The sequence below is a fragment of the Rousettus aegyptiacus genome, unplaced genomic scaffold (assembly GCF_014176215.1).
Source record: "Rousettus aegyptiacus isolate mRouAeg1 unplaced genomic scaffold, mRouAeg1.p scaffold_m13_p_2, whole genome shotgun sequence".
NCBI classification, from domain to species: domain Eukaryota; kingdom Metazoa; phylum Chordata; class Mammalia; order Chiroptera; family Pteropodidae; genus Rousettus; species Rousettus aegyptiacus.
In genome coordinates, this window is record NW_023416295.1 from 127047263 (window position 1) to 127069584 (window position 22322).

At 32.0% G+C, this 22322-nt stretch overlaps 2 protein-coding genes and 1 pseudogene across 2 annotated transcripts; all 3 read right to left on the reverse strand.

Annotated features, from left to right (window-relative positions):
* Positions 1-4129: 4129 nt before the first annotated feature.
* Positions 4130-5042, reverse strand: LOC118613842 (annotated as a pseudogene).
* A 6690-nt stretch (positions 5043-11732) lies between these two features.
* Positions 11733-12668, reverse strand: LOC118613698 (olfactory receptor 6C3-like). The gene has a single exon (XM_036236943.1). The coding sequence runs from the start codon at positions 12666-12668 to the stop codon at positions 11733-11735; it is 936 nt and encodes a 311-aa protein (XP_036092836.1).
* A 7535-nt stretch (positions 12669-20203) lies between these two features.
* LOC107505960 (olfactory receptor 6C1-like) lies at positions 20204-21148 on the reverse strand. The gene has a single exon (XM_016136389.2). The coding sequence runs from the start codon at positions 21146-21148 to the stop codon at positions 20204-20206; it is 945 nt and encodes a 314-aa protein (XP_015991875.2).
* Positions 21149-22322: the final 1174 nt, after the last annotated feature.

A 22322-nucleotide genomic window follows, 5' to 3' on the forward strand; every position in this document is an offset into this window, starting at 1 on the left:
TATTTCATGAGTAATAAAAGTAGTTGTGAACACTATTTTCCATCTAATTTACATTTAATCGTCTTCTTAAAATTTTAAAATTTTCTACATATGCCCTTCTGTTATTTATCCTTAAGCTTTGTTAGTGTTGGGGCATCAAGAAACAAGGTTATTCATAATTTTAAGTTAAATAATAACTATTATAATGTATATATCATACTCACAATTTTTAAAAGTGCTATTACATAGATTAACTAATTTAATCTTTATTATAAATAGCAATATCTAAATTAAAGTGTTAATTTGTCCATCTTATTTATATTGGCCTTTACATTTATTTATCATCATATCTTTAACATTCTAATGAGAAATATCACAAAATACTACTCTTTCTTCTATTTGAAGTCTGGTTAGTGAACTATTGTTTATTATCATTTTATTGTTGTTCTTTATCTTTCCTTAATATTTGGATGAAAAAAATTTAGATGATCACCGGGATGAGGAGCATGGCCATGGGAATGCAGTTAGCATTAATGTAAAGGCTAAGTGGGAAGCCAGAGGAGAGAAAGACCAATAATGGGGATCATTTAATAAACTATGTAAATGTCTAACGGTATACTGTATACTTGAAACTAATAATAATTAATTTTAAAAATAAAAATATTATATGTAAACAGTTATTAATAAACCCATACATTTGTTAGATAATTATGTAAACTAAATAATACATATTGCATAACTACTAAATATAAATAAATGTTATACATTTAAAAGAAATTATTAAACATGAATTTACACAAGAAACACAGTTATGAATTTATATAAACAATAACATAGTCCTAATGCAGAACTGAACTAAATCATAGCTGCGAGGCAAGTCTGTTTGGGAACTACAGGAAGAGAGAAATTAACAGAGAGTGTTGAAGAAAAATGGGAAAAGAAGGTAGGCATAACTCAAATCTATGACAGTTCATGTGTGTTATGTGACCACTGAGACAGCGCCAACTCCTGCCAACACTATGAATGAGTGACATCCACAATGTCCTGTCCTCGGCAGCCCAGCTCAGCTCCTGTAGACTCATGCCATAGGCCTTCTTTACGGAGTCTATCCATCTCACATTTAGCCTTCCTCTTTTCCTGCTGCCTTCTTTTTCCTTGTTGGTTCTAATTTTTTTCTTTTACTTCTGATAATTTGATTATAATGTATTTCAGTGTGGATTTCTTTAGCAAATTTCAAGTACATGATATAATTATTAGTAATTATAGTCACTACATTGTACAATAGATCTTCAGAATTTATGTATCCCACATAATTGAACCTCTGTTGCCTTTGACTAATGTCTCTCCATTTGCCAATCATTGCTTCAATCTCTGCTTTTTTCTGAGTTCAACTTAAGATTCCATGTGTAAGTAAGATAATACGGTGCTTTTCTGCATCCAGCTTATTTCAGTTACCATAATAATGTGCTTCAGGTTCATTCATGTTGTTGCATGTGGCAGAATTTTTCTTATATTTCAAGGCCAAATTATATCTTATTTTATATGTAAACCATGTTTTTTTTAAAAAATTAAGTTTATTGGGGGTAATATTGGTTAATACAATTATATAATTTTCAAGTGTACATTATAATTTAACATCTGTATATTCTATTGTTTGTTTACCACCAAAAGTTTAGTTTCCTTCAGTTACCATATATTTGACCCCCTTTACCCTGCTATCTCTCCTCTCTCTCCCCTCCTACCCTCTGGTAACCACTAGTCCATAGTCCATGTCTATGAGTCTCTGTTTGTCCTGTTCCTTTGTTGCTTTTAGGTTTATATCCCACATATAAGTGATAGCATGTGATTTTCTACTTTATCAGTCTGGCTTATTTTGCTTAGCATGATTATCTTGAGATCCATCCATGTAATCACAAATGGCAATATTTCACCTCTTCTTAAGGCTGAGTAATATTCCATTGTATATATGTACCACTGCTTCTTTAACCAACCATCTATCAAAGGACACTTTGGTTGCTTCCATGTCCTGGCCACTGTGAATAGTGCTGCTATGAACATTGATGTGCAAATATTATGGATATGATTTTTCAAGACTTTGGGGTAAATACCCAGTAGAGGGATTGCTGGATCATGTGATAGATCAATTCTTACGTTTTTGAGAAACCTCCATACTGTTTTCCATGTGGCTGTACCAATTTGCAGTCCCACCAGCAGTGTATGAAGATTCCTTTTCTTCACATCCTCTCCAGCATTTGTTATTACTTGTCCTGTTGAGTATTGTCATTCTAACAGGTGTGAGATGGTATCTCATTGTGGTTTTGATTTGCATTTCCCTAATAACTAGCTTCTTTTCATATGTTTTGTTGGCCATTTGTATGTCCTCTGGGGAGAAGTATCTGTTCAGATCTTCTGCCAATTTTTGATTGGGTCATTTTTGTTGTTGTTGTTATTGAGTCGTATGAGTTCTTTGTATATTTTGGATATTAGGTCCTTATCAAAGGCATTGCTTGCAAATATATTTTCCCATTCAGATGGTTGTCTTTTGACCTAGTTGACATTTTCTTTTGCTGAGCAGAAGCTTTTTAGTTTGATGTAGTCCCATTCATTTATTTTTGCTTTAATATCTCTTGCCTTTGAAGTCAAATTCATAAAATCCTTTTAAAGTCCAAAGTCCTTGAGTTTCGTTTCTGTTTTCTTCTATGGATTTTGTTGTTTCAGGTCTTACATTCAGGTCCTTAATCCATTTCGAGTTAATTTTGGTGTGTGGTGATAGACAAGAGTCTAGTTTCATTCTTTTGCATGTGCCTTTCCAGTTTTCCCAGCATCATTTATTGGACAGGCTTTCCTTTCTCCACTGTAGGATTTTGGCTTTTTTGCCAAAAATTGTTTGCCCATGTAAATATAGGTTTACTTATGGACTTTTGATTCAGATCCACTGGTCTATGAGTCTGTTTTCCTGCCAATACCATGCTGTTTTGATTACTGTCACTTTGTAATATAATTTGAAGTCAGGCAGAGTGATGCCCTCCAGCCTCATTCTTTTTTCTCAGGATGGCTTTGTCAGTTCAGAGTCTTTGTGCTTCCATACAAAACTGATGATTTTTTGTCCTATTTTTTTCAAAAATGCTGATGGGATTTTGGTGAGGATTGCTCATTATAAAAATTGGGTTATTTGATTTTTTGTTATTGATTTATTAGAATTTCATATGTATGAGATGTTAATCCCTTGTCACATACAGGGTTTGTAAATATTTTTTCCCATTCTGTAGATTATCTCTTCATCTTGCTGATTGCTTTGCAGAAGCTTTTCAGTTTGATGCAATCTCCCCTGTCTGATTTTGATTTTGTTATCTGTGCTTTCGGTATCATATTTAAAAAATTATTACTCAGACTAATGTCAAGAAGTTTTCCCTATAGTTTCTTCTAGCAGTTTTATAGTTTCAGGTCTTACATTTAAGTCTTTACTTCACTTTTTAGTTGATTTTTGTATATCATATGATAAGGTTCAATTTCATTTCTGTACATGGTATCTTTTCCCAAAACCATTCATTAAAGACACTATCCTGCCCCAATTGTGTATTCTTGGCTTTCTTGTTAAAGATCTGTGGACTTATTTCTTGGTTTTTCATTTGGTTCATTGTTCTGTATGTCTGCCTGTATGTCAGTACCATAATGTTTTGATAATTGTAAATTTGTAATATATTTAAAAATCATGCTAAGTGAAATAAGCAGACTGAAAAAGTAGAAAATCACATGATATCACATATATGTGGGATAAAAAACTAAAAGCAAAAAATGAACAGGACAAAAAAACAGACTCTGGGACATGGACAATGGACTAGTGGTTATCATAGGGTAGGTGGTGGGGGAGGAGAGGAGAGGTAGACGGGGTAAAGGGGTCAAATATGGGGCGATAGGGGGAGGATGAAGTGGGTAAAGGGAATCAAATATATGAAAGAAACTGGACTTTAGGTGGTAATCACACAATAGAATTTATACATGTCAAATTATAATGTATACCTGAAAATTATATAATTGTATTAACCAATGTTACCCCAATAAACTTAATAAAAAAAATTGTAAACGGAAATAAACTCTTCGAGAAATCTAAAAAAAAAAAAAAAAGAGTTTTGTTCTTTTAACAGTACTTTCATTTACTAGAGAATGTAAGTAAATGGATGGTATTATTAAAGGCTTGCTTCACTTGCTGGTTCCTCAAGGTGTATATAGATGGATTCATCATAGAAGCGATGGAGGTTTTCAGAATGGCTACTCCTTTGGTCAATGATGCCTTTTCTTTTGCTGAAGGGTTGGTATACATGAATATACAGCTTCTGTAAGAGATGGAAAGGACAATCATGTGAGAAGAGCATGTATAAAATGCCTTTTTCCTCTGACTGGCAGAAGGCAGTTTCAAAATTGCCCTAATGATGAACATGTAGGATAGAATTGTTAATGCCCAAGCGAAAAGGAGAATCGCTGTTGCAGAGTAAAAACCAATCACTTCTAGGAGCCAGGTGTCTGAGCAAGATACTTTCAAGAGGGTGAAATAGTCATAAGCAAAGAGATCAATGACATTGGAGCCACAGTAATCTAACTGGAGAAAAAGAACTGGTGGGAAGATATTTTAAGAATCCTGCCAGCCAAGCACAAAAGACAAGCGGCATGTAGACTCTTTTGTTCCTGATGGTTGTGTAATGCAGGGGTTTGCATATGGCCACATAGCGATCATAGGACATGGCGGTTAGAAGATAAAATTCAGTTATCTCCATGAAAATGGAGAAAAACGATTGAGCTGTACAATTATTGTACGAAATAGTTTTGTCTCTGGTGGTAATTGTGCCCAGAAATCTTGAAATACAGACAGTTGTAAAGGATATTTCTAAAATAGAGAAGTTCCTGAGGAAGAAATACATAGGTGGGAATACCTTGGTGATGATGGTCAAATTTCCAGTGACACTTAATACATACGTAATAATTAAAAAAAGAAAAATCACAATCTGAAGCTCTGGGTCATCCGATGGTCCTAGAAGAATGAATTCTGTGGGTACTGTGTTTTTCATTGCCGATTCTTTTTCTTCCCCTTTAGAACAGAAAATATATGTTCCCCCTTCAGAACATAAAAAACCAGAATTGAAGCTAGAGTATAAAATTTAAAAAATATTCCTCATGTATAATCTATGAAATTCAAAAACACATATCTTCCCCTTTAGTACCCTTTTTGACTTCTATTCAACCTTGCATTAAAGTAATGAATAGTACCTGAAATTAAATATTTATCTTTTTTTTCTTTGAAAATACACAGACCATGGAGTAAAAAAAAAATCTGCGCTAACATTTAGAGAGAAGCTATTTCTTCTATAGTTCTTTAAAATTAAGTTTCTGATTATTCTTTAAAAGATTTAGCTCCTTTTATTAAAAATGTGAAAATATGTATATTTTTTCCTTTTTGAATATTATAAAAAACAGTCTAGATTGAGGGTAACCTAAATACAGAATTTGAAAGCTTACAGAGATTATTCCGGCCTGCCTTCACATTTTATATTTGGCACACATAATTTAGAAAACTTTTACAAAGTTAAACAACTAGTCAACACAGTAATCCTCTTATTTTAGAACACACATGCTTATCCATGGGAATGTTTTGTTGGCATTCTCTACTACGTTATTCTCTTACGTGTTGGGTTGATGCTATCACCCTCCTCACATCACTTTTCCCCCTTTTCTGATAAAAAGGCCAGACAAACAAGAAAGGTAAATTTCTGTTATTGAAGTAAATAATTGCCTAGAAACATTTTAATTCATACAATGCACAATTCATTCTTTTGTTTATAATATTGCTATAGCAGAGGAGCAAGTAGATGGCCAATATTATATTTATTGAGAAAGAGATATTCTTTCTAATAGGGGATGTCTTATTATAATCCTATCTTATAATAGAATACCATTAAATTTAGAAAACAGTAAGCGAACAATCCAAGACTTTCTTCTGGGTTCCTATTTTAGGGCTCCATTAATAAATAGTCTCTTCGGTAGTAAACAATTATTTAACTTTTGGTGTCGAAAGGAATGTAAATCTACAAAAATCTATACAAATAATACCTTAAAACATTCAAATAAAATGTAGAATAACAAATTTACTTACTTCCTGGTTCTTCTTGATGATTTAGCCATAAATTTAATCATACGTTTTGCTTAAATGTTTACGTAATTTCAGAGCTAGTGAATTGAATTAGTAAGTTATTCGATTTCTATTGTACTATCAAAACAAGTGTGGTGATTTAATTTTTTCATGGCTCTCAGGGATCATAGTTCTCTTTGTCGGTAGATTAGTAATATGTGACCCACAATATCTTTCATTCCAAGTGTTGTAAAATTTTTGGAACAATTTATAATTAAACTCATTTCTGCTTTTCGTCTCTCACCCAAGCTCCGTGTACAAGCTCAGTTACATCTGGGAGACCAGTAAAGTACTCTTTCATTTGCCCTCTTTTCATATAATATAAAACATTTATTAATCATTTTTTTGTTTTTATGCAAAAATTTTAAATGAATATTTTGTAATTCTATGATTTATACGTCTATAAAGATCTAAGTAATGCTTTCATTAAGCATGAGAGATTTCTATTTTCCCGCAAATGCTGCTTTGAAAAATAGAAATTAGAATGTCCTGTATATGTACCATACAATGGAACTGGACTTATTTTATCTGTGTCTTTCTTCTTGGCTCAGGGGAATTCATTAAGTAAACAGAGTGACAGGGAGAGACATCATTAAAAAATATGGTCAAATCACTTTTATAAATATTGATAAAATATTAAAAAGACAAAATAATTGAGGTAATGAGACAAATATATAAAGAAGGTGCGATATTGAGTATGTGAAAGTTTGATTTAGAATTTGACTCTCCTATGATTGTACAAGGAATCCATACTTTTCTCCCAGAAATTCTGGACTTAACCTCAAGAGGGTTCACGTGCTAATAATATCCCTTGAATTTTGGCAAACTAGCGGAGTTCTCTGCCATACTAGAATCAAATGTAGAAAACCCTGCTTTGGATTTCTGGTATGACTTGATTGACTTCTGATATGGACAACATAATAAAGTCTGATGAGGAATTTTTTTCCGATATTGACCCTTTTGATTCAGAGAAAGCTTTCCCGTGGCCCATGGCTAATATCACAACAATATTTGCTATGAGTTATTTTTATTGCTTTGGACTACTTTCCTTCACTATATCTTTTACTTTTATTAGATCCTGACGTTAAATTTCTTTGCCAATATTTGTGAATATGACACCTTCTCACTGTGAGACTATTTACGGACCAAGAAAATAAATATTTGGAAATCAGGCTTTAGATCTTTTAACTTATTTTCCTATTCTTTTGTAATGAGAGGTAAAAGTTTTATTACAAGAAGAATATAATTCTCATATACTATATATACTTGTAAGTGTAATATGATCCTTACATTTCATAATTTATCCTTAATTTCTTAATATTTATAAATATGGATATAAGTCATGTATGCATTTAATGTCAGGAGTGAAGATTTTTTTTTTAATGGGATTTAAACATGAGAGTATTTGAAAGTGGGACAGAAGAAAGATAAAGGGGAAAGGATGAACAAACTACTAGTTAATACATAGGGTGATACATAAACATTGAGATGTGTTGATTCATAATTCAAGCACATTAAAATAAGCATTAAAAGTATTTATTCAATATATTTTAGTAGAAATAGTGTAACTGATATTCCACTTATGAAATTCTATTCACTTGCCTTTTCTTGTATTCTAAAAGTGATTCTATTCATACTTTGTATCTTAAGCTCCGTAATAATATATGTAGCAATATATATTTTTTTGATTACCAAGCATTGACTACACATTTAAATTATCTCATTTTCCCCCCAAAGAGACAACAAAAACCCTTCAAAGTGAGTATTTTTATTATTCAGATAAAGAGTTAAAGCAGAAAGAAGTTAGTTAAGTATCTTGTCTTCACCACATATGTATTTGTTAGCAATCTTTATTGATTGTCTTTGAGGAAAAGGAAGGAAGTTTCATTTGAAAAATCCTATTAGACCTTTTTTTCATATGCTTTCTCAGCCTCCTAGATGTTGACTTGCCTGTCTCTCTTTCTTCCTTGATCATTCTCTTGCTCTCTCACTTTCTACCTTTATTTTTTTATTCCTAGTTCTTAACGACTCTCTAGCTTTTTTTCTGGGCCTCCTAATAATTTACTTTAATATTTAGGCTGATTTATTACACTCCTATCCACAAGCTAGTAGGACCTCTGCTTTTTAATAATGTCTCCAATTACCTCTAAAGTAGTATGAGGTTGATGAGTGACTATGTTTTTTTTATCCTCAAATTTATTGGAGTGACATTGGCTAATATAATAATATAGGTTTCAAGTGTATAGCTCAATAATATATCATCTGTATATTGCATTGTGTTCACCAGGCAAAGTCAAACCTCCTTCTGGAGTGACTACGTTTTAAGCCAATGAAACACATAATTCAGCCACCAAGTTTTACATTCCTTAGAGAGTGTACGAAGAATTTCAATTATAAATAGTATATTACTGTCTCATGTTCAAAATCCAAAACAGAGTTTATTAAATTGCAGTGGTTAAAGGATCCAACTAAATCAGGCAAACATCACAATATTATTAACTATATTCCCCTTCACTTTTTTTACCCATTCCCCCAAACCCTTCTCTCTGGTGGCCATCCTCTTTGGTCTCCGTTTCGAAGAGTCTTTTGTTTTGCTTCGTTGTTTAAGATTCTACATATAAGCGAAACCATATGGTATTTGTCTTTCTCCGCCTGGTTTATTTCACTTAGCACTAATCCCCTCTAGGTCCATCCATGCTGTTGCGAACGGCAAGATTTCATTCTTTTTTTCATTGCTTCATAATATTCCATTATATGCCACATCTTTTTTATCCATTCTTCTATACAAGAACACCTAGGCTGCGTCCATATTTTGACTACTGTAAATAATGTTGCAATAAACGTAGGAGTAAATATATCTTTTCGAATGAGTGTTTTCGTTTTCCTTGGATAAATACCCAGAGTGGATTTACTGAATCATATGGTATATTTATTTTTAGTTTTTTGAGGAATCGCCATACTGTTTTCCACAGTGGCTGCACCAATTTGCAGTCCTACCAACAGTACACAAAGGTTCCCTTTTCCCCACATCCTCGGCAATGCATGTTGTTTGCTGACTTTTTGATAATAGCCATTCTGACGGGTGTAAGATGGTATCTCCTTTTGGTTTTGAATTTGACTTCCGTGGTGATTAGTGATGTTGAGCATCTTCATAATGGAATATTATGAAGCAATAATCTTTGAGAACCGGATATTTCTCCAGTTCTCAAATGTTATTTTTAGCAAGAAATGGTACACAGAGCCCAAAATCTGGATGCTTTATGGGCTTCTTGCTATTGAGTTATCATTATACCTTGGAACTGTTATGGACTAGAGAAAGAAAATACATTTAAAAAATAATAGTGTCACATTGACGTTTCTTGTTCTAGTCCAGTAACAGAATTTTCCCACTTCTTCTCTTATAGCACATTTATATCTCTTTTTCTCCACAGCACAAACCTAACTCCAGCAACAGTCTGCTAACCTATCAACTACTCAGTTCTGCACACACAGTTCTGCAACACGCAGGAATTGTTATACTCCTATTATTATGAACACACCCTACCAAATAAAGTTCAATTTTTTTTTGTGGTGTCTGTCCTACTGATAGCTAATTGTCAAAATATTATCTTGCAAAATTACATGTATCAATTCTTTGTTCTTCCCCCTACATGGTTCTCAATTTGTTTTAAAATTATGTTTACTTATGCTTTCAATTTTAGGGTTTTTTTCCTTCATTCTTCCTCATTTAATTCTGTCTTTGGAATATGTGAAACAATGAGGATATTTCAAAAGTTAAAACTACCTAAACAGGTATCGTCAGAAATGGATCACTTATATTTTTTACTACTTTGATCTTTCTCTTCATGCCTGATTGCATATTTTAATTATAGAATTTTATGTTATACTTTAATATTGCTGTGGTTAGTCCTTTCATATTGCCCTTTTCTCAAGATTTCTCAATCATTACTGCATGCTTGTCTTTCCCTGTGAAATTTTAGTACTGGTTTTAGTATTAGTGTTGTTCTGCTTAGGCCAAATGACCAAGGAATTCTAATGCAATTTAAAGCATCAAAAACAAGTAAGAATGCTATATGGCACTTCTTTTTTGCCACAAGCGGCGATTCATGGCACAAACTGTGTTTAGGGGGCAACCTATTGCAGATATACATTTGCCTTTTGAACAATACTTCCTAGGTTGCTACTGGGACCTAGCAGAGATTAAAAGCAAAACCAAAGGACATCATTTGACCATGAGATTGGACCTTCCTGAATGAGTGTTATTGGACCCCCTGAGCTATAATGCTGTTGAGTAGTAGCAGCAATCTGTCATCAAAGGGAGATAGTACTTAGGAGATCAGACGTGAGCAGGTCCAAAAGGCACAAGTACAGCTAATGAACGGATGACAGCCCAGAGGTCCTTCCCTCGGGAGAAAAAGAAAAGAGAGGAGCATGTGTCCAACATTTGGGTTTTTCAGGTGCTGTCTGAGGACTGGTGTCTGTCTAGCTCATCTTTGAGCTTTTATGGGACCCAGCATACTCTAGATGCCTGGAGGCTGCTGGTATGCTGTTGCTTCCAGGATCTAGTTACAGCAGACAGAAACAGAGAGAGCAAGAGATTACAACGTTTATCTTTAACACACAGGTCTGAGGTGCTACGTCCTCAGAAAAGGTTTGAGAGGTCCCCAGAATCTCTAGGGGGACTGGCTAGTGATGGGCTTTACTTTACAAAGCCAGTTTTAAAAAGACTGGTAGAAGTAGTTGTTTTCTCAAATGGGTAGATATCAACACAGAGTTACAAGGAACATAAAGAAACAGAAAAGTGACCCATTCAAAGACAGAAAATAAATCTCCTTTAAACAGATCTTTAAAAAATAAAAGATACACGAACCCCTAACCAATAACAGCTTTCATAAAGACGCTCAATAAGTTCAGGACAGCACCATGTGTTTTAATTTTATTGCACCTGTTCTGAATTTTTAAAAATATAAATATTTTCTAAAAAATGTAGAGAACATGAAAATTCTACACATAATACTTACTGTCAGGCTCAATGTTTATCTTGAAAATATGTACTAGGTTTCACAAAGTAAAAAGCTCTACATTTAAAGTGAACTGCACTCACACATATTGCCTCATAGAACTGTATTTGTATTTAATATACAATAATAAAAAACATATAGATCCTTTAAACGTAAAGGAATTATCAATGTCATCCTGAAAATACACAAAAAATTACATACTAATTTTTAAACTCTACACTTGATATACAATGTAATATTATTATATGCACCTTTTTAGAAACTTAGAGTAACAGAAGTATACTATAGAGTGTATCTCAAATATATACCTTTATCTTCCAAAAATTTTTTAGGAAAAATAAACTTTACTATCTTTTAAAATAAGTCAATTAAGTGTGTATCGAAGAAACTTGGGTATGGAATTGGAAGAAAGGGGAAACAACTAAATTAACAATAATTTCGCATATAAAGAGACTATAAAGAACGAGCATACTTACAAAGAAGGTCAGGAATATCAAGGTTTTACTTAATTGCTCTTTTAGGGTGCCCTTTATTTTTGACATAATTAAAATTCACTTATTTGTAGAAAATACTACTTTACGGACCATGTCTTTGAAGGCTTGTTTTACTTGCTGGTTTCTCAGGGTGTAAATAAAGGGGTTCAACATAGGGGCAACAGAAGTATTGAGTATAGCTACCCCTTTGATCAATGATGCCTTTTCTTTTGCAGAAGGATTAGCATACATGAATATACAGCTTCCATAAGAAATGGAAATGACAATCATATGAGAGGAACAAGTGGAGAAAGCCTTTTTTCTCTGACTGGCAGATGGAATTCTCAAAATAGTCCTGATAATGTACATATAAGATAAAATCACTAATGCCAAAGTGAATAGCAAAGTAGTCAAAGCAAAGTAAAAACCAATTACTTCTAGGAGCCATGTATCTGAGCAAGATAGTTGTAAAAGGGGAAAATAGTCACAAGCAAAGTGATCAATGACATTGGAAGCACAGTAATCCAGCTGAAGGAGAAGCATAAGGGGTGGGAAAATGGTCAGAAACCCTCCCAGCCATGCACACAGCACAAGGAGGGTGCAGAGTTTCCTGCTCATGATGGTTGTATAATGAAGGGGTTTGCAGATGGCAACATAGCGGTCATAGGACATGGCGGTTAGAATGTAAAATTCAGTCACCCCCATAAAAATGAAGAAAAATAGCTGGGCTGCACAGTTATTATAGGAAATAGTCTTATCTCTGGTGATAATTGCTCCTAGAAATCTGGGGATACATACAGTTGTAAATGAGATTTCTAAGAAAGAGAAGTTCCGGAGGAAGAAATACATAGGCGTCTGTAGATGGGAGTCCACCAAGGTTAGGGTGATGATAGTCAGGTTCCCAGTGACACTTAATATATATGTGATAAATAAAAAGAGGAAAATCACAATCTGAAAGGAAGGATCATCAGAAAGACCTAGGAGGACAAACTCTGTGATTACTGTGTGGTTCATTTCTCTCTCTCTCCCTCTCTCTCTACATATATATATATATATAGCTTTAAAGATATATAAGTGGAAAAAGTATTAAAGAGAGATGAAAGATAGAATTCATCATGATCAATATTATCATCACTGATACAATTCTAAAACATTTTCTATAATCCATGCCAATATTATTTTATTTTGATTATCTTTTTTTGCATTTCTTAATACATATTTTTGAGTCCTGCTTTATTTCCTAGTTCTCTTATTTTACATCTAGCAGAAGTCGAGAAATCTTCATGCAATAAACCATATCATTGCGAGATAGTAAATACAATTAATATGTCTTGCTTTGTCCAGTTTATGCAAATCTTAAATTTTTGTCGAAACAATCATATGAAGTATGCATTTTCCTTTCTTTTCTGTCATGTATTTATTAGAGGTTATTGTCACCTAAAAACAGAAATGAATGACCTTAATTCCATCAAAAAGTAAAAGTGAAATTTAGAAGACTAAAGTAACAATCCATTATATTTTTTATGATATAAGAAATGAATTAATAATTTTCTTAAGAAATAAAAAAGAATTTTTATTTTTAATTATTTTATTTATTAAATTATCATTAATATTTATATTTATAGGTGTGATTATCAGGATAACATAGACAATTCTATACATATTATTTAGTAATATACATATATGATTGACAGAAAAATAACCTAATTATTTTAACAAAGAGAACATATTCACCTACTCATTGTTTTTTCTTATAGTTCCATCAAAATCATTAATGCTTGAAATCTTTCGACAGGCTAGACATCTCTATATAGAAACATTGTTACTTTTGAGCTTAAAGGAACATGCAGTATTTATCTACCTATTTTTAATTTTGCACTGAAGCACAAATTGGAAAAGTAATTACTTGCCTCAGATCATAGCTGTCATCCAGTGCATTTTCCACTTGAACATCTTTTTTTTTTTCTGTTATTAAACTTTATGAAAAAAATATTTGATTCCCTTGTTATTCTGCCACACGTTTATCTTTTGCACAGGACCGCTGATCGATAAGAACATTTTAGAAGTGTATAAGCAAACGTCTCTCACTTGTCCTGTTCTCTGCTGTGCTGGTTATACTATGCTGTAGATTTGGTTTACTAAAATTGTGATAGTCACCTTCTTCATATTTTCGATAGTTAAATTCATACTGTGAATGATAGAATGTAAAATCATTGCTTCTCTGCCAGACACTAGCAAATTCACAATAATCAAATTAGATTTTATTTTTTCTCTATTTTGTGATGGCTCAAGAGAAATCGTTCAGGAGCTAGAAATGGAATGTCAGAAACCTTAAGATGTAGAAATATACTCTAGTCCTCTTCAATAATGTTGATCCGGAAGTTTAAGAAAATAATATTTAGAGAGAAGTGAGATGCATGTGATAACATTGGGTATTATGATTACAGATTCTTAAACGAGGATCTGGCTTCCCTCTGGTTGAACTTATAGCTCAAAATTTCCAAGTCTACTTGTTTTGACCTCAGAAGAGAATTATGCTCTGATCTTCTGGGAACAAAAAGTCCAGGCCACATCTCGGCTACATATAGACCATGAGGGATTTCTGGAATCATCCTTGGATTTATCAATAGCCTCCAAACTCTTTTCTTAGTGTATATCCCTTGAGAATGGTTATGTTCATCTTTATATACCACAGAGTACCTAACACGTTGACTTCTACAAAATAATTACTTTCATTAATCACAATTACTTAGTATTTCATGAGTAATAAAAGTAGTTGTGAACACTATTTTCCATCTAATTTACATTTAATCGTCTTCTTAAAATTTTAAAATTTTCTACATATGCCCTTCTTGTTATTTATCCTTAAGCTTTGTTAGTGTTGGGGCATCAAGAAACAAGGTTATTTCATAATTTTAAGTTAAATAATAACTATTATAATGTATATATCATACTCACAATTTTTAAAAGTGCTATTACATAGATTAACTAATTTAATCTTTATTATAAATAGCAATATCTAATTAAAGTGTTAATTTTGTCCATCTTATTTATATTGGCCTTTACATTTATTTATCATCATATCTTTAACATTCTAATGAGAAATATCACAAAATACTACTCTTTCTTCTATTTGAAGTTCTGGTTAGTGAACTATTGTTTATTATCATTTTATTGTTGTTCTTTATCTTTCCTTAATATTTGGATGAAAAAAACATAGATGATCACAGTGATGGGGAGCATGGCATAGGGAATGCAGTTAGCATTAATGTAAAGGCTAAGTGGGAAGCCTTTACATAAACTATGTAAATGTCTAACTGGTATACTGTATACTTGAAACTAATAATAAATTAATTTTTTAAATAAAAATATTGTATGTAATCAGTTATTAATAAACCATACATTTGTTAGATAATTATGTAAACTAATAATACATATTGCATAACTACTAAATATTAAATAAATGTTATACATTTAAAAGAAATCATTAAACATGAATTTAACACAAGAAACACAGTTATGAATTTATATAAACAAATAACATAGTCCTAATGCAGAACTGAACTAAATCGTAGCTGCGAGGCAAGTCTGTTTGGGAACTACAGGAAGAGAGAAATTAACAGAGAGTGTGAAGAAAAATGGGAAAAGAAGGTAGGCATAACTCAAATCTATGACAGTTCATGTGTGTTATGTGACACTGAGACAGCGCCAACTCCTGCCAACACTATGAATGAGTGACATCCACAATGTCCTGTCCTCGGTAGCCCAGCTCAGCTCCTGTAGACTCACGCCTATGCCTTCTTTTATGGAGTCTATCCATCTCATATTTAGCCTTCCTCTTTTCCTGCTGCCTTCTCTTTTTCTTGTTGGTTCTCATTTTTTATTTTAACTTCTGATAATTTAATTATAATGTATTTTAGTGTGGATTTCTTTAGAAATTTCAAGTACATGATATAATTATTAGTAACTATAGTCACTACAGTGTACAATATATATACACACACACACACACATACATATATGTATGTATATGTGTGTGTATATACATATATATGTGTAATATACATATATACATACATACACACACACACACACACACACACACACACACACACACACATATATATATATACATGCCACTCTGGTGATGATATTGATAATGAAGGAGGTTGTTCATAGGTTGGGGCAAGGAGTATATGAAAAATTTTTGTACCTTCCTCTCAATTTATTATAAATCTAAAACTATTCTTAAAAATAAATGTATAATTAATTTCTTTGGTTATTTGAGGTCTATTGTGTTTCCATATAAATTTTAAGATTGCTTTTCTATTTCTGTAAAGAATGCCATAGTTATCTGGATAGGAATTGCATTGAATCTGTAGATCACTTTGGCAGTAGAGGCATTTTAACAATATTAAATCTTTCAGTTCATGAACATGGGATGTGTTTCCTTTTGTCTTCTATAATTTCTTTCATCAATATTTTTTCATTTCAGTTTATAGGTCTTTAGTTTTTGTTTACATATTCCTAGGTATATTATTCTTTTTGTTGTTATTGTAAATGGGATTGTTTTCTTTATTTCCTTTTCAAATAGTTTGTTGTTTGTGTATAGGAAAACAAGTGATTTTTATATGTTGTTTTTCTATCCCGCAATTTTACCAGTAGCCCTTCTGACCTCAGTCTTGGCTGTGAAACCTGAAGCAGCCCTGAGACTTGGTTCTAGTCCTGCTCTGTCACTGTACAGGGGCAGTCCTACCAACCAGGGAACCAGTGGGAGACAGGTTCGTCAAAGTGAATAACAAAGTAAAAATCAACTATTTCTAGGAGTCATGTATCTGAGCAAGATAGCTGTAAAGGGAAAACCATCACAAGCAAAGTGATCAATGACACTGGAAGGGCAGTAATACAGATACAAGAGAAACATAAGGAATGGAAAAATGGTCAGAAAACCTCCCGGCCACTCACACAGCACAAGGAGGGTGCAGAGGTTCCTGTTTATGAGGGTTGTATAGTAAAGAGACTTGCAGATAGCAACATAATAGTCATAGGAAATGGCAGTTAGAATGAAAAATTTAGTCATCTTCAAGAAGACAAAGAAAATTAGTTGAACATTAAAGATTTTTAAAAAATGTCTTGCTATGGTATATTTGAAATTACTATCATATTCAAGATGGGAATTTTTGTAATTACTGCTTTAAATTCCTTTAACTAACTTAAGTCTTATTCAATATTAATGTACTACATGTAGGCGTTTAAATGCTTGAATTCATGAGTGATATTGAATTCTCATTATAGACATTTTTGAATGTCATTTTGAATGAGCGTCATAATGACTAATATTATTTAAAAATATCCATTTTTATTGTTAATATGAAGTGTAAAAATGGTATTGTGATTATGTTAATAAAAAGGAATCCTTACATTAAAAAAAAGAAAAGGAAATTAGTTGAGCTATACACTTGTTACAGGAAATGGTTTTATCCATGATGATAATTGCCTCTAGAAATGTAGGAATATATATAGTTATAAATGAGTTCTGAGTAATTATTTTCTTCACAATATTTTTCCACATTTCCCAAATTATTCAAATGTGCATATTCTACATTTATAATAAGAAAATAGCTATTATTTTTAATTCCTAAAATGTTATCACTATCTTTATTCTTCTCAGCTATTTTACTAATGTTGGTACTTATTTTAATTTTTAAATAAAATTATTCATCATAAACTGTTAAGAATAAATAAAATGGGATGAAATAGTATTATGAACTTAATAACTACCATGTCACTGAGTTTGGCAATAAATAACTCATGGTCAATATTTCTTCAAGGGTATGCCAATTGATCTTCTACATCTAGTATTATTGTATAACAAATGTTAGAGATTATATCATTTAATTTGTAAACATTTCAATAAGAATCTCTAAAAATTAGACTTAAAGCTAGCAACTATCACAATATTGCACTTAACAAAAACAATATATTTTGTATTACAAATGCAGACATGTAAGTGGTAAATTTTCAACTGTTTCATAAATATCATAGTACTTTAAAATTTTTAATATTTGGTTAGGATTAGAAGCTGAATACCATCTATACATTGTGATTGGTTAATAAATTGGTTTGGTTTGTAGTTTTTCTATATCTCCTTTTTTTAAGTCATTGACATTCATTGTCAAAATGGACTTTTTAAACAACATTAAATACATATACCTAATGACATACCAAAACTATGGGATGTAGTGAAAGCACTATTAAGAGAAAAGTTCGAAGTGATAAATGTTTATATTAAAGAAACAAAAACGATTTCAAATAAAAAACCTAATTTTACACCTAAAGAAGATTAAAAAAAGAGCAAACTAAACCCAAAGTTAACAGAAAAAATAACAGATTAGAGCAGAAATAAATAAATAAATAGAAAATTGAAAAACGAGAGAAAAGAATTCATAAAACTAAGAGTTAGCTTTTTGCAAACTAAACATAAATGACAACGTCTTATCTATCTAGATGAAAAAAAATAAAGAAGATCCAAATAATAAAATCAGAAATAAAAGAAAGGCCATTATTAATTGATGCCACAGAAATAAGAGTTTATCGTAAGAGACTACTATGAAAAATGATATACCAACAAACTGGATGTCTAAGAAGAAATAGATAAATTCCTGGAAACATACAACCTACCAAAATTAAATCATGAAGAAATAGAAAGACTAAACAGACCTGCTATAACTAGTATGGATATTGATGCAGTAATCGAAAATCTACCAAAAAAGAAATGCTCAAGGTCAGATGGCTTCACTTGTGAATTCTACTAAACATTTAAAGAAGAAAGAAGAGTGAATTAACAGTATGAAAATAAAACCTATAGAATGGAAGAAAATATTTACAAACTCTGTATCTGATAAAAGGTTAATTTTCAAAATATATAATGAACTCCTATAACTCTATAGCAAAAGAAACATAAATAAATCCTAATAATTAATAAATCAGCTGAAGACTTGAGTAGACATTTTTTCAAAGAAAATGGTTGAATACAAGAAGATAAATAGCCAACTGGTCTATGACAGATGCTCAGTGTCACTAATCTTTAGGAAAATGCAGATCAACCCACAATGAGAGATTGCCTCACACCTGTCAGGATGGCTATTATCAAGAAAACAAAGGACATCAAGTGTTGGTGAGGATATGGAGAAATTAGAATCCTTGTATATTGCTGGTGGGAATGTAAAATTTTATAACCACTATGGAAAACAGTATAGAAGTTCTTCAAAAAACTTTAAAATAGATCTACCACATTTTCTAGTAATTCCACTTCTGGGTATATATTTAAAATAACTGAAAATGGAGTCTCTATGATATATTAGAACTCCCACGTTCATTGCAACAGTATTCATAATTGTCAAGAGATGGAAACAAACTGAAAGTTCATAGAAGGATGAATGGATATAAAAAGTGTAAATGCACCACTATGTTACACCACTAAGTAGAATTATAGTACATTTTCTATTGCTAAAAAGGTCATATATATAATTTAAGATATTTTTTAGTATTCATAATTCTTATTCCAACTTTACACAGACACATACAGACACATACACATCCTTCCAAAATAGGCATTTATCAATGGCTTAAATAGAATGAGTGGAAGAGTATTTTAACAGATAAAATTCTAACTATATAAAATTTTTTTTTGCTTTGTGACGAAGCTTCGTTTTCTACAAAACTTAAATGATTTTCTTTAGGTATAAAATAATTTGGATATATGCTCTGTTTCAAACTAGTCTAAAACTTGAGAAGGACCATATACTATATTTAGAGTTGTCAGAAAGCGAAACTTAGTTTATGGAATTAGAGAGAGTGAATTTACCCTACATATCTTATGGCTATTTATTTCTTTACTGTATTCTATAGAATGTATATCACTACCTATATATCTACCTATATCTATTGAGTTATAATGGGATTTGAAAATATGAAGATATATTTAGCACCTAAACCTACAAAAGTGTATATTGTTAATGGTCTATGCTTTATATCAATAAATTACATAAACAGACCCTATTAAAATGATAAGTAATTTTTCATGATTTTTAAATAAAAGCATTTGTATTTTTCAATAAATTGTAAGGCATCAAATTTTTTCCCCTAAAGAAACTGCAAGATGATGAAGGGACTATCTGTCAAATATAAATGAAAATTATAAAATTATATTTTCTGTGTGTAGTAAGTAAAATATCATATAAAAATTTAAAAAGTATTTTCTCTATTTCTGGCTATTATTTTTTTCTAAACAAAACTCAAAATATAATTTTACTTTTAAAAATAATCATTGTTTAAGAAGTTACCAAGAGGTGTTCAGAAGAACGGGAATCAGACATAAGAAAAGTTATTGAGATTAAATAAGAAGTATATTAAACAAATAGAATTGTTAGAAAGAAACAAAGAGAATGAACAAGGCTACAGGGAGTCCATGTGATTTGAAGGAGCTCCTGAAATTTCATGTTTATATTTTTAAGATTTCCCTGCAATGTGTCTCTAATTCATACACCCTATGATTTCATTTGCTTGTAAAAGATAGTCTTCCTTACTATGTCCATGAAGGCTTGCTTGACTTGCTGATTTCTTAAGCTGTAAATAAAGGGGTTCAACATGGGAGCTACTGAGGTGTTTAACACAGCAACTCCCTTACTAAGAGACACACGGTCTTTTGCTGAGGGTTTGATATACATAAAAATGCAGCTGCCATAAGAGATGGAGATGACAATCATGTGAGAGGAACACGTGGAAAAGGCCTTTGTCCTCCGGCTAGCAGAAGGAATTCTTAAAATTGTTCTGATGATGCACATATAGGACAGAAATATCAATGCCAAAGTGAACATTAGAGTAAAGACAGCACAGGAAAACCCCATTATCTCTAAGGATTTTGTGTCTGAACAAGAAAGTTGTAACAGAGGAAAATAGTCGCAGGTAAAATGGTCAATAATATTAGATCTACAGTAATCAAGGTTTAAGAACAACATGAGTGCAGGGAATATGTTTAAGAAAGAAACTAGCCATGAAAAGATGACAAGGAGTACACAGACTCTTGGGTTCATGATGGTCATGTAGTGAAGAGGTTTGTAGATGGCAATATAACCGTCATAGGACATGGCAGCCAAAAGGTAAAATTCAGTGACTCCCAAGAGAATGAAAAAAAATAACTGAGCAATGCAATCATTAAAAGAAATGACTTTATCTCCTGAAATAATGGTGCTCAGGAACTTGGGTATACTGACAGTTGTGAATGAAACCTCTAATAAGGAGAAATTTCTGAGGAGGAAATACATGGGTGTCTGGAGATGGGAATCCAGCAGGGTAAGGGTGATAATGGTCAGATTCCCAGTGATGCTGAGCATGTAGGTGATAAGCAGAGAGACAAAAATCACCACCTGAAGCTTTGGGTCATCTGACAATCCCAGAAGGATAAACTCTGTTATTTCCGTATGGTTTGTCATTCTTCAGTTACTTTGTTCTTGTTTTTTTTTTTTTTTCCTGCCAGACCTATAGGAGAAAGCACAGTAACAAATCTGAAGAGTGGATTAACAAATATCCAAATTGTGAAGCCAGAATTTGGCTGAAATAGTATGTCGTTTCATTTTCAGGGAAATTTAAAGCAACCTGATAATAACAATGATCCTTTAATTTACTCTGTTTCATAGGTGAAAACTCCATAGTAACGACAGATTAAAAATTTTTTTTAGTATCACAGAGCTCGAAGTGGTAAGGCATGGATTTGTTCTCAGATTTTTCTGACTTCAGAAACAACCTGTGAACCTTCAGCGAAATGCCCATGGTTTCTTCTTGATGAGGATTAGCTTTGTGTAATTGTTCCAATCCTTATACAAGTTTTCCATTGTGTGTAAGTTAAAAGTTTAATTACATTGAGAATCCTCAAAGATGGGAAAGATACTGTATTTTTTAATAAAAAGCGACCGTTCTGTCCTTAGTCATCTATCAACTTTTGCTAACACCCAGCTTTTCCAACTCCTGCTACTACCTCACTGATAGTTAGAAATACTAACTTCATTGCCACCAGCAACCTCAGATGTTATGGACAGAGGGGAGAAAGAAGAAGAAAATAATTTAAGTAAGAAAGACTTAGAATTGAGGTTGATTACATCTGAATACCTGATGTTTCAGCACACCTAAGTGTGTCATTTACGTCACCTTTATATCACCTTTATTCCTAGGCAACTTATTTCCCTTTCTTTTAAAAATAATAATAACTGTTACTAGTTCATAATTTAGGCTAATAATACACCCTTTCAAGGTGTATTTTTTTAATTAGGCTGAATTAACTGGATTGAATAAATTTGTAACAAAGGAAATATAAAAGGAGTCAAAATTTTTTTACACATAATTTAAAAGAAAATTTCACAAAATATTATTTCAGAGTTACTTTCCTCAAATTTCTTTACAATTTATCCTTTTAACTAAATTTATTCCTGCTTGGTAATATCACTTTTCCTGCATTAGGGTTTATTTCTGACTGAAAGAACTCATTTTTCATAACACATTGAAATTACAAAATACATTCTCATCAAATAGACAAGATTTAGCTTCAGTCTCAAGATTGAAATTTCTACAATAACATCTTGGCAATGGAGATCCAGTTTAAATATATAAATA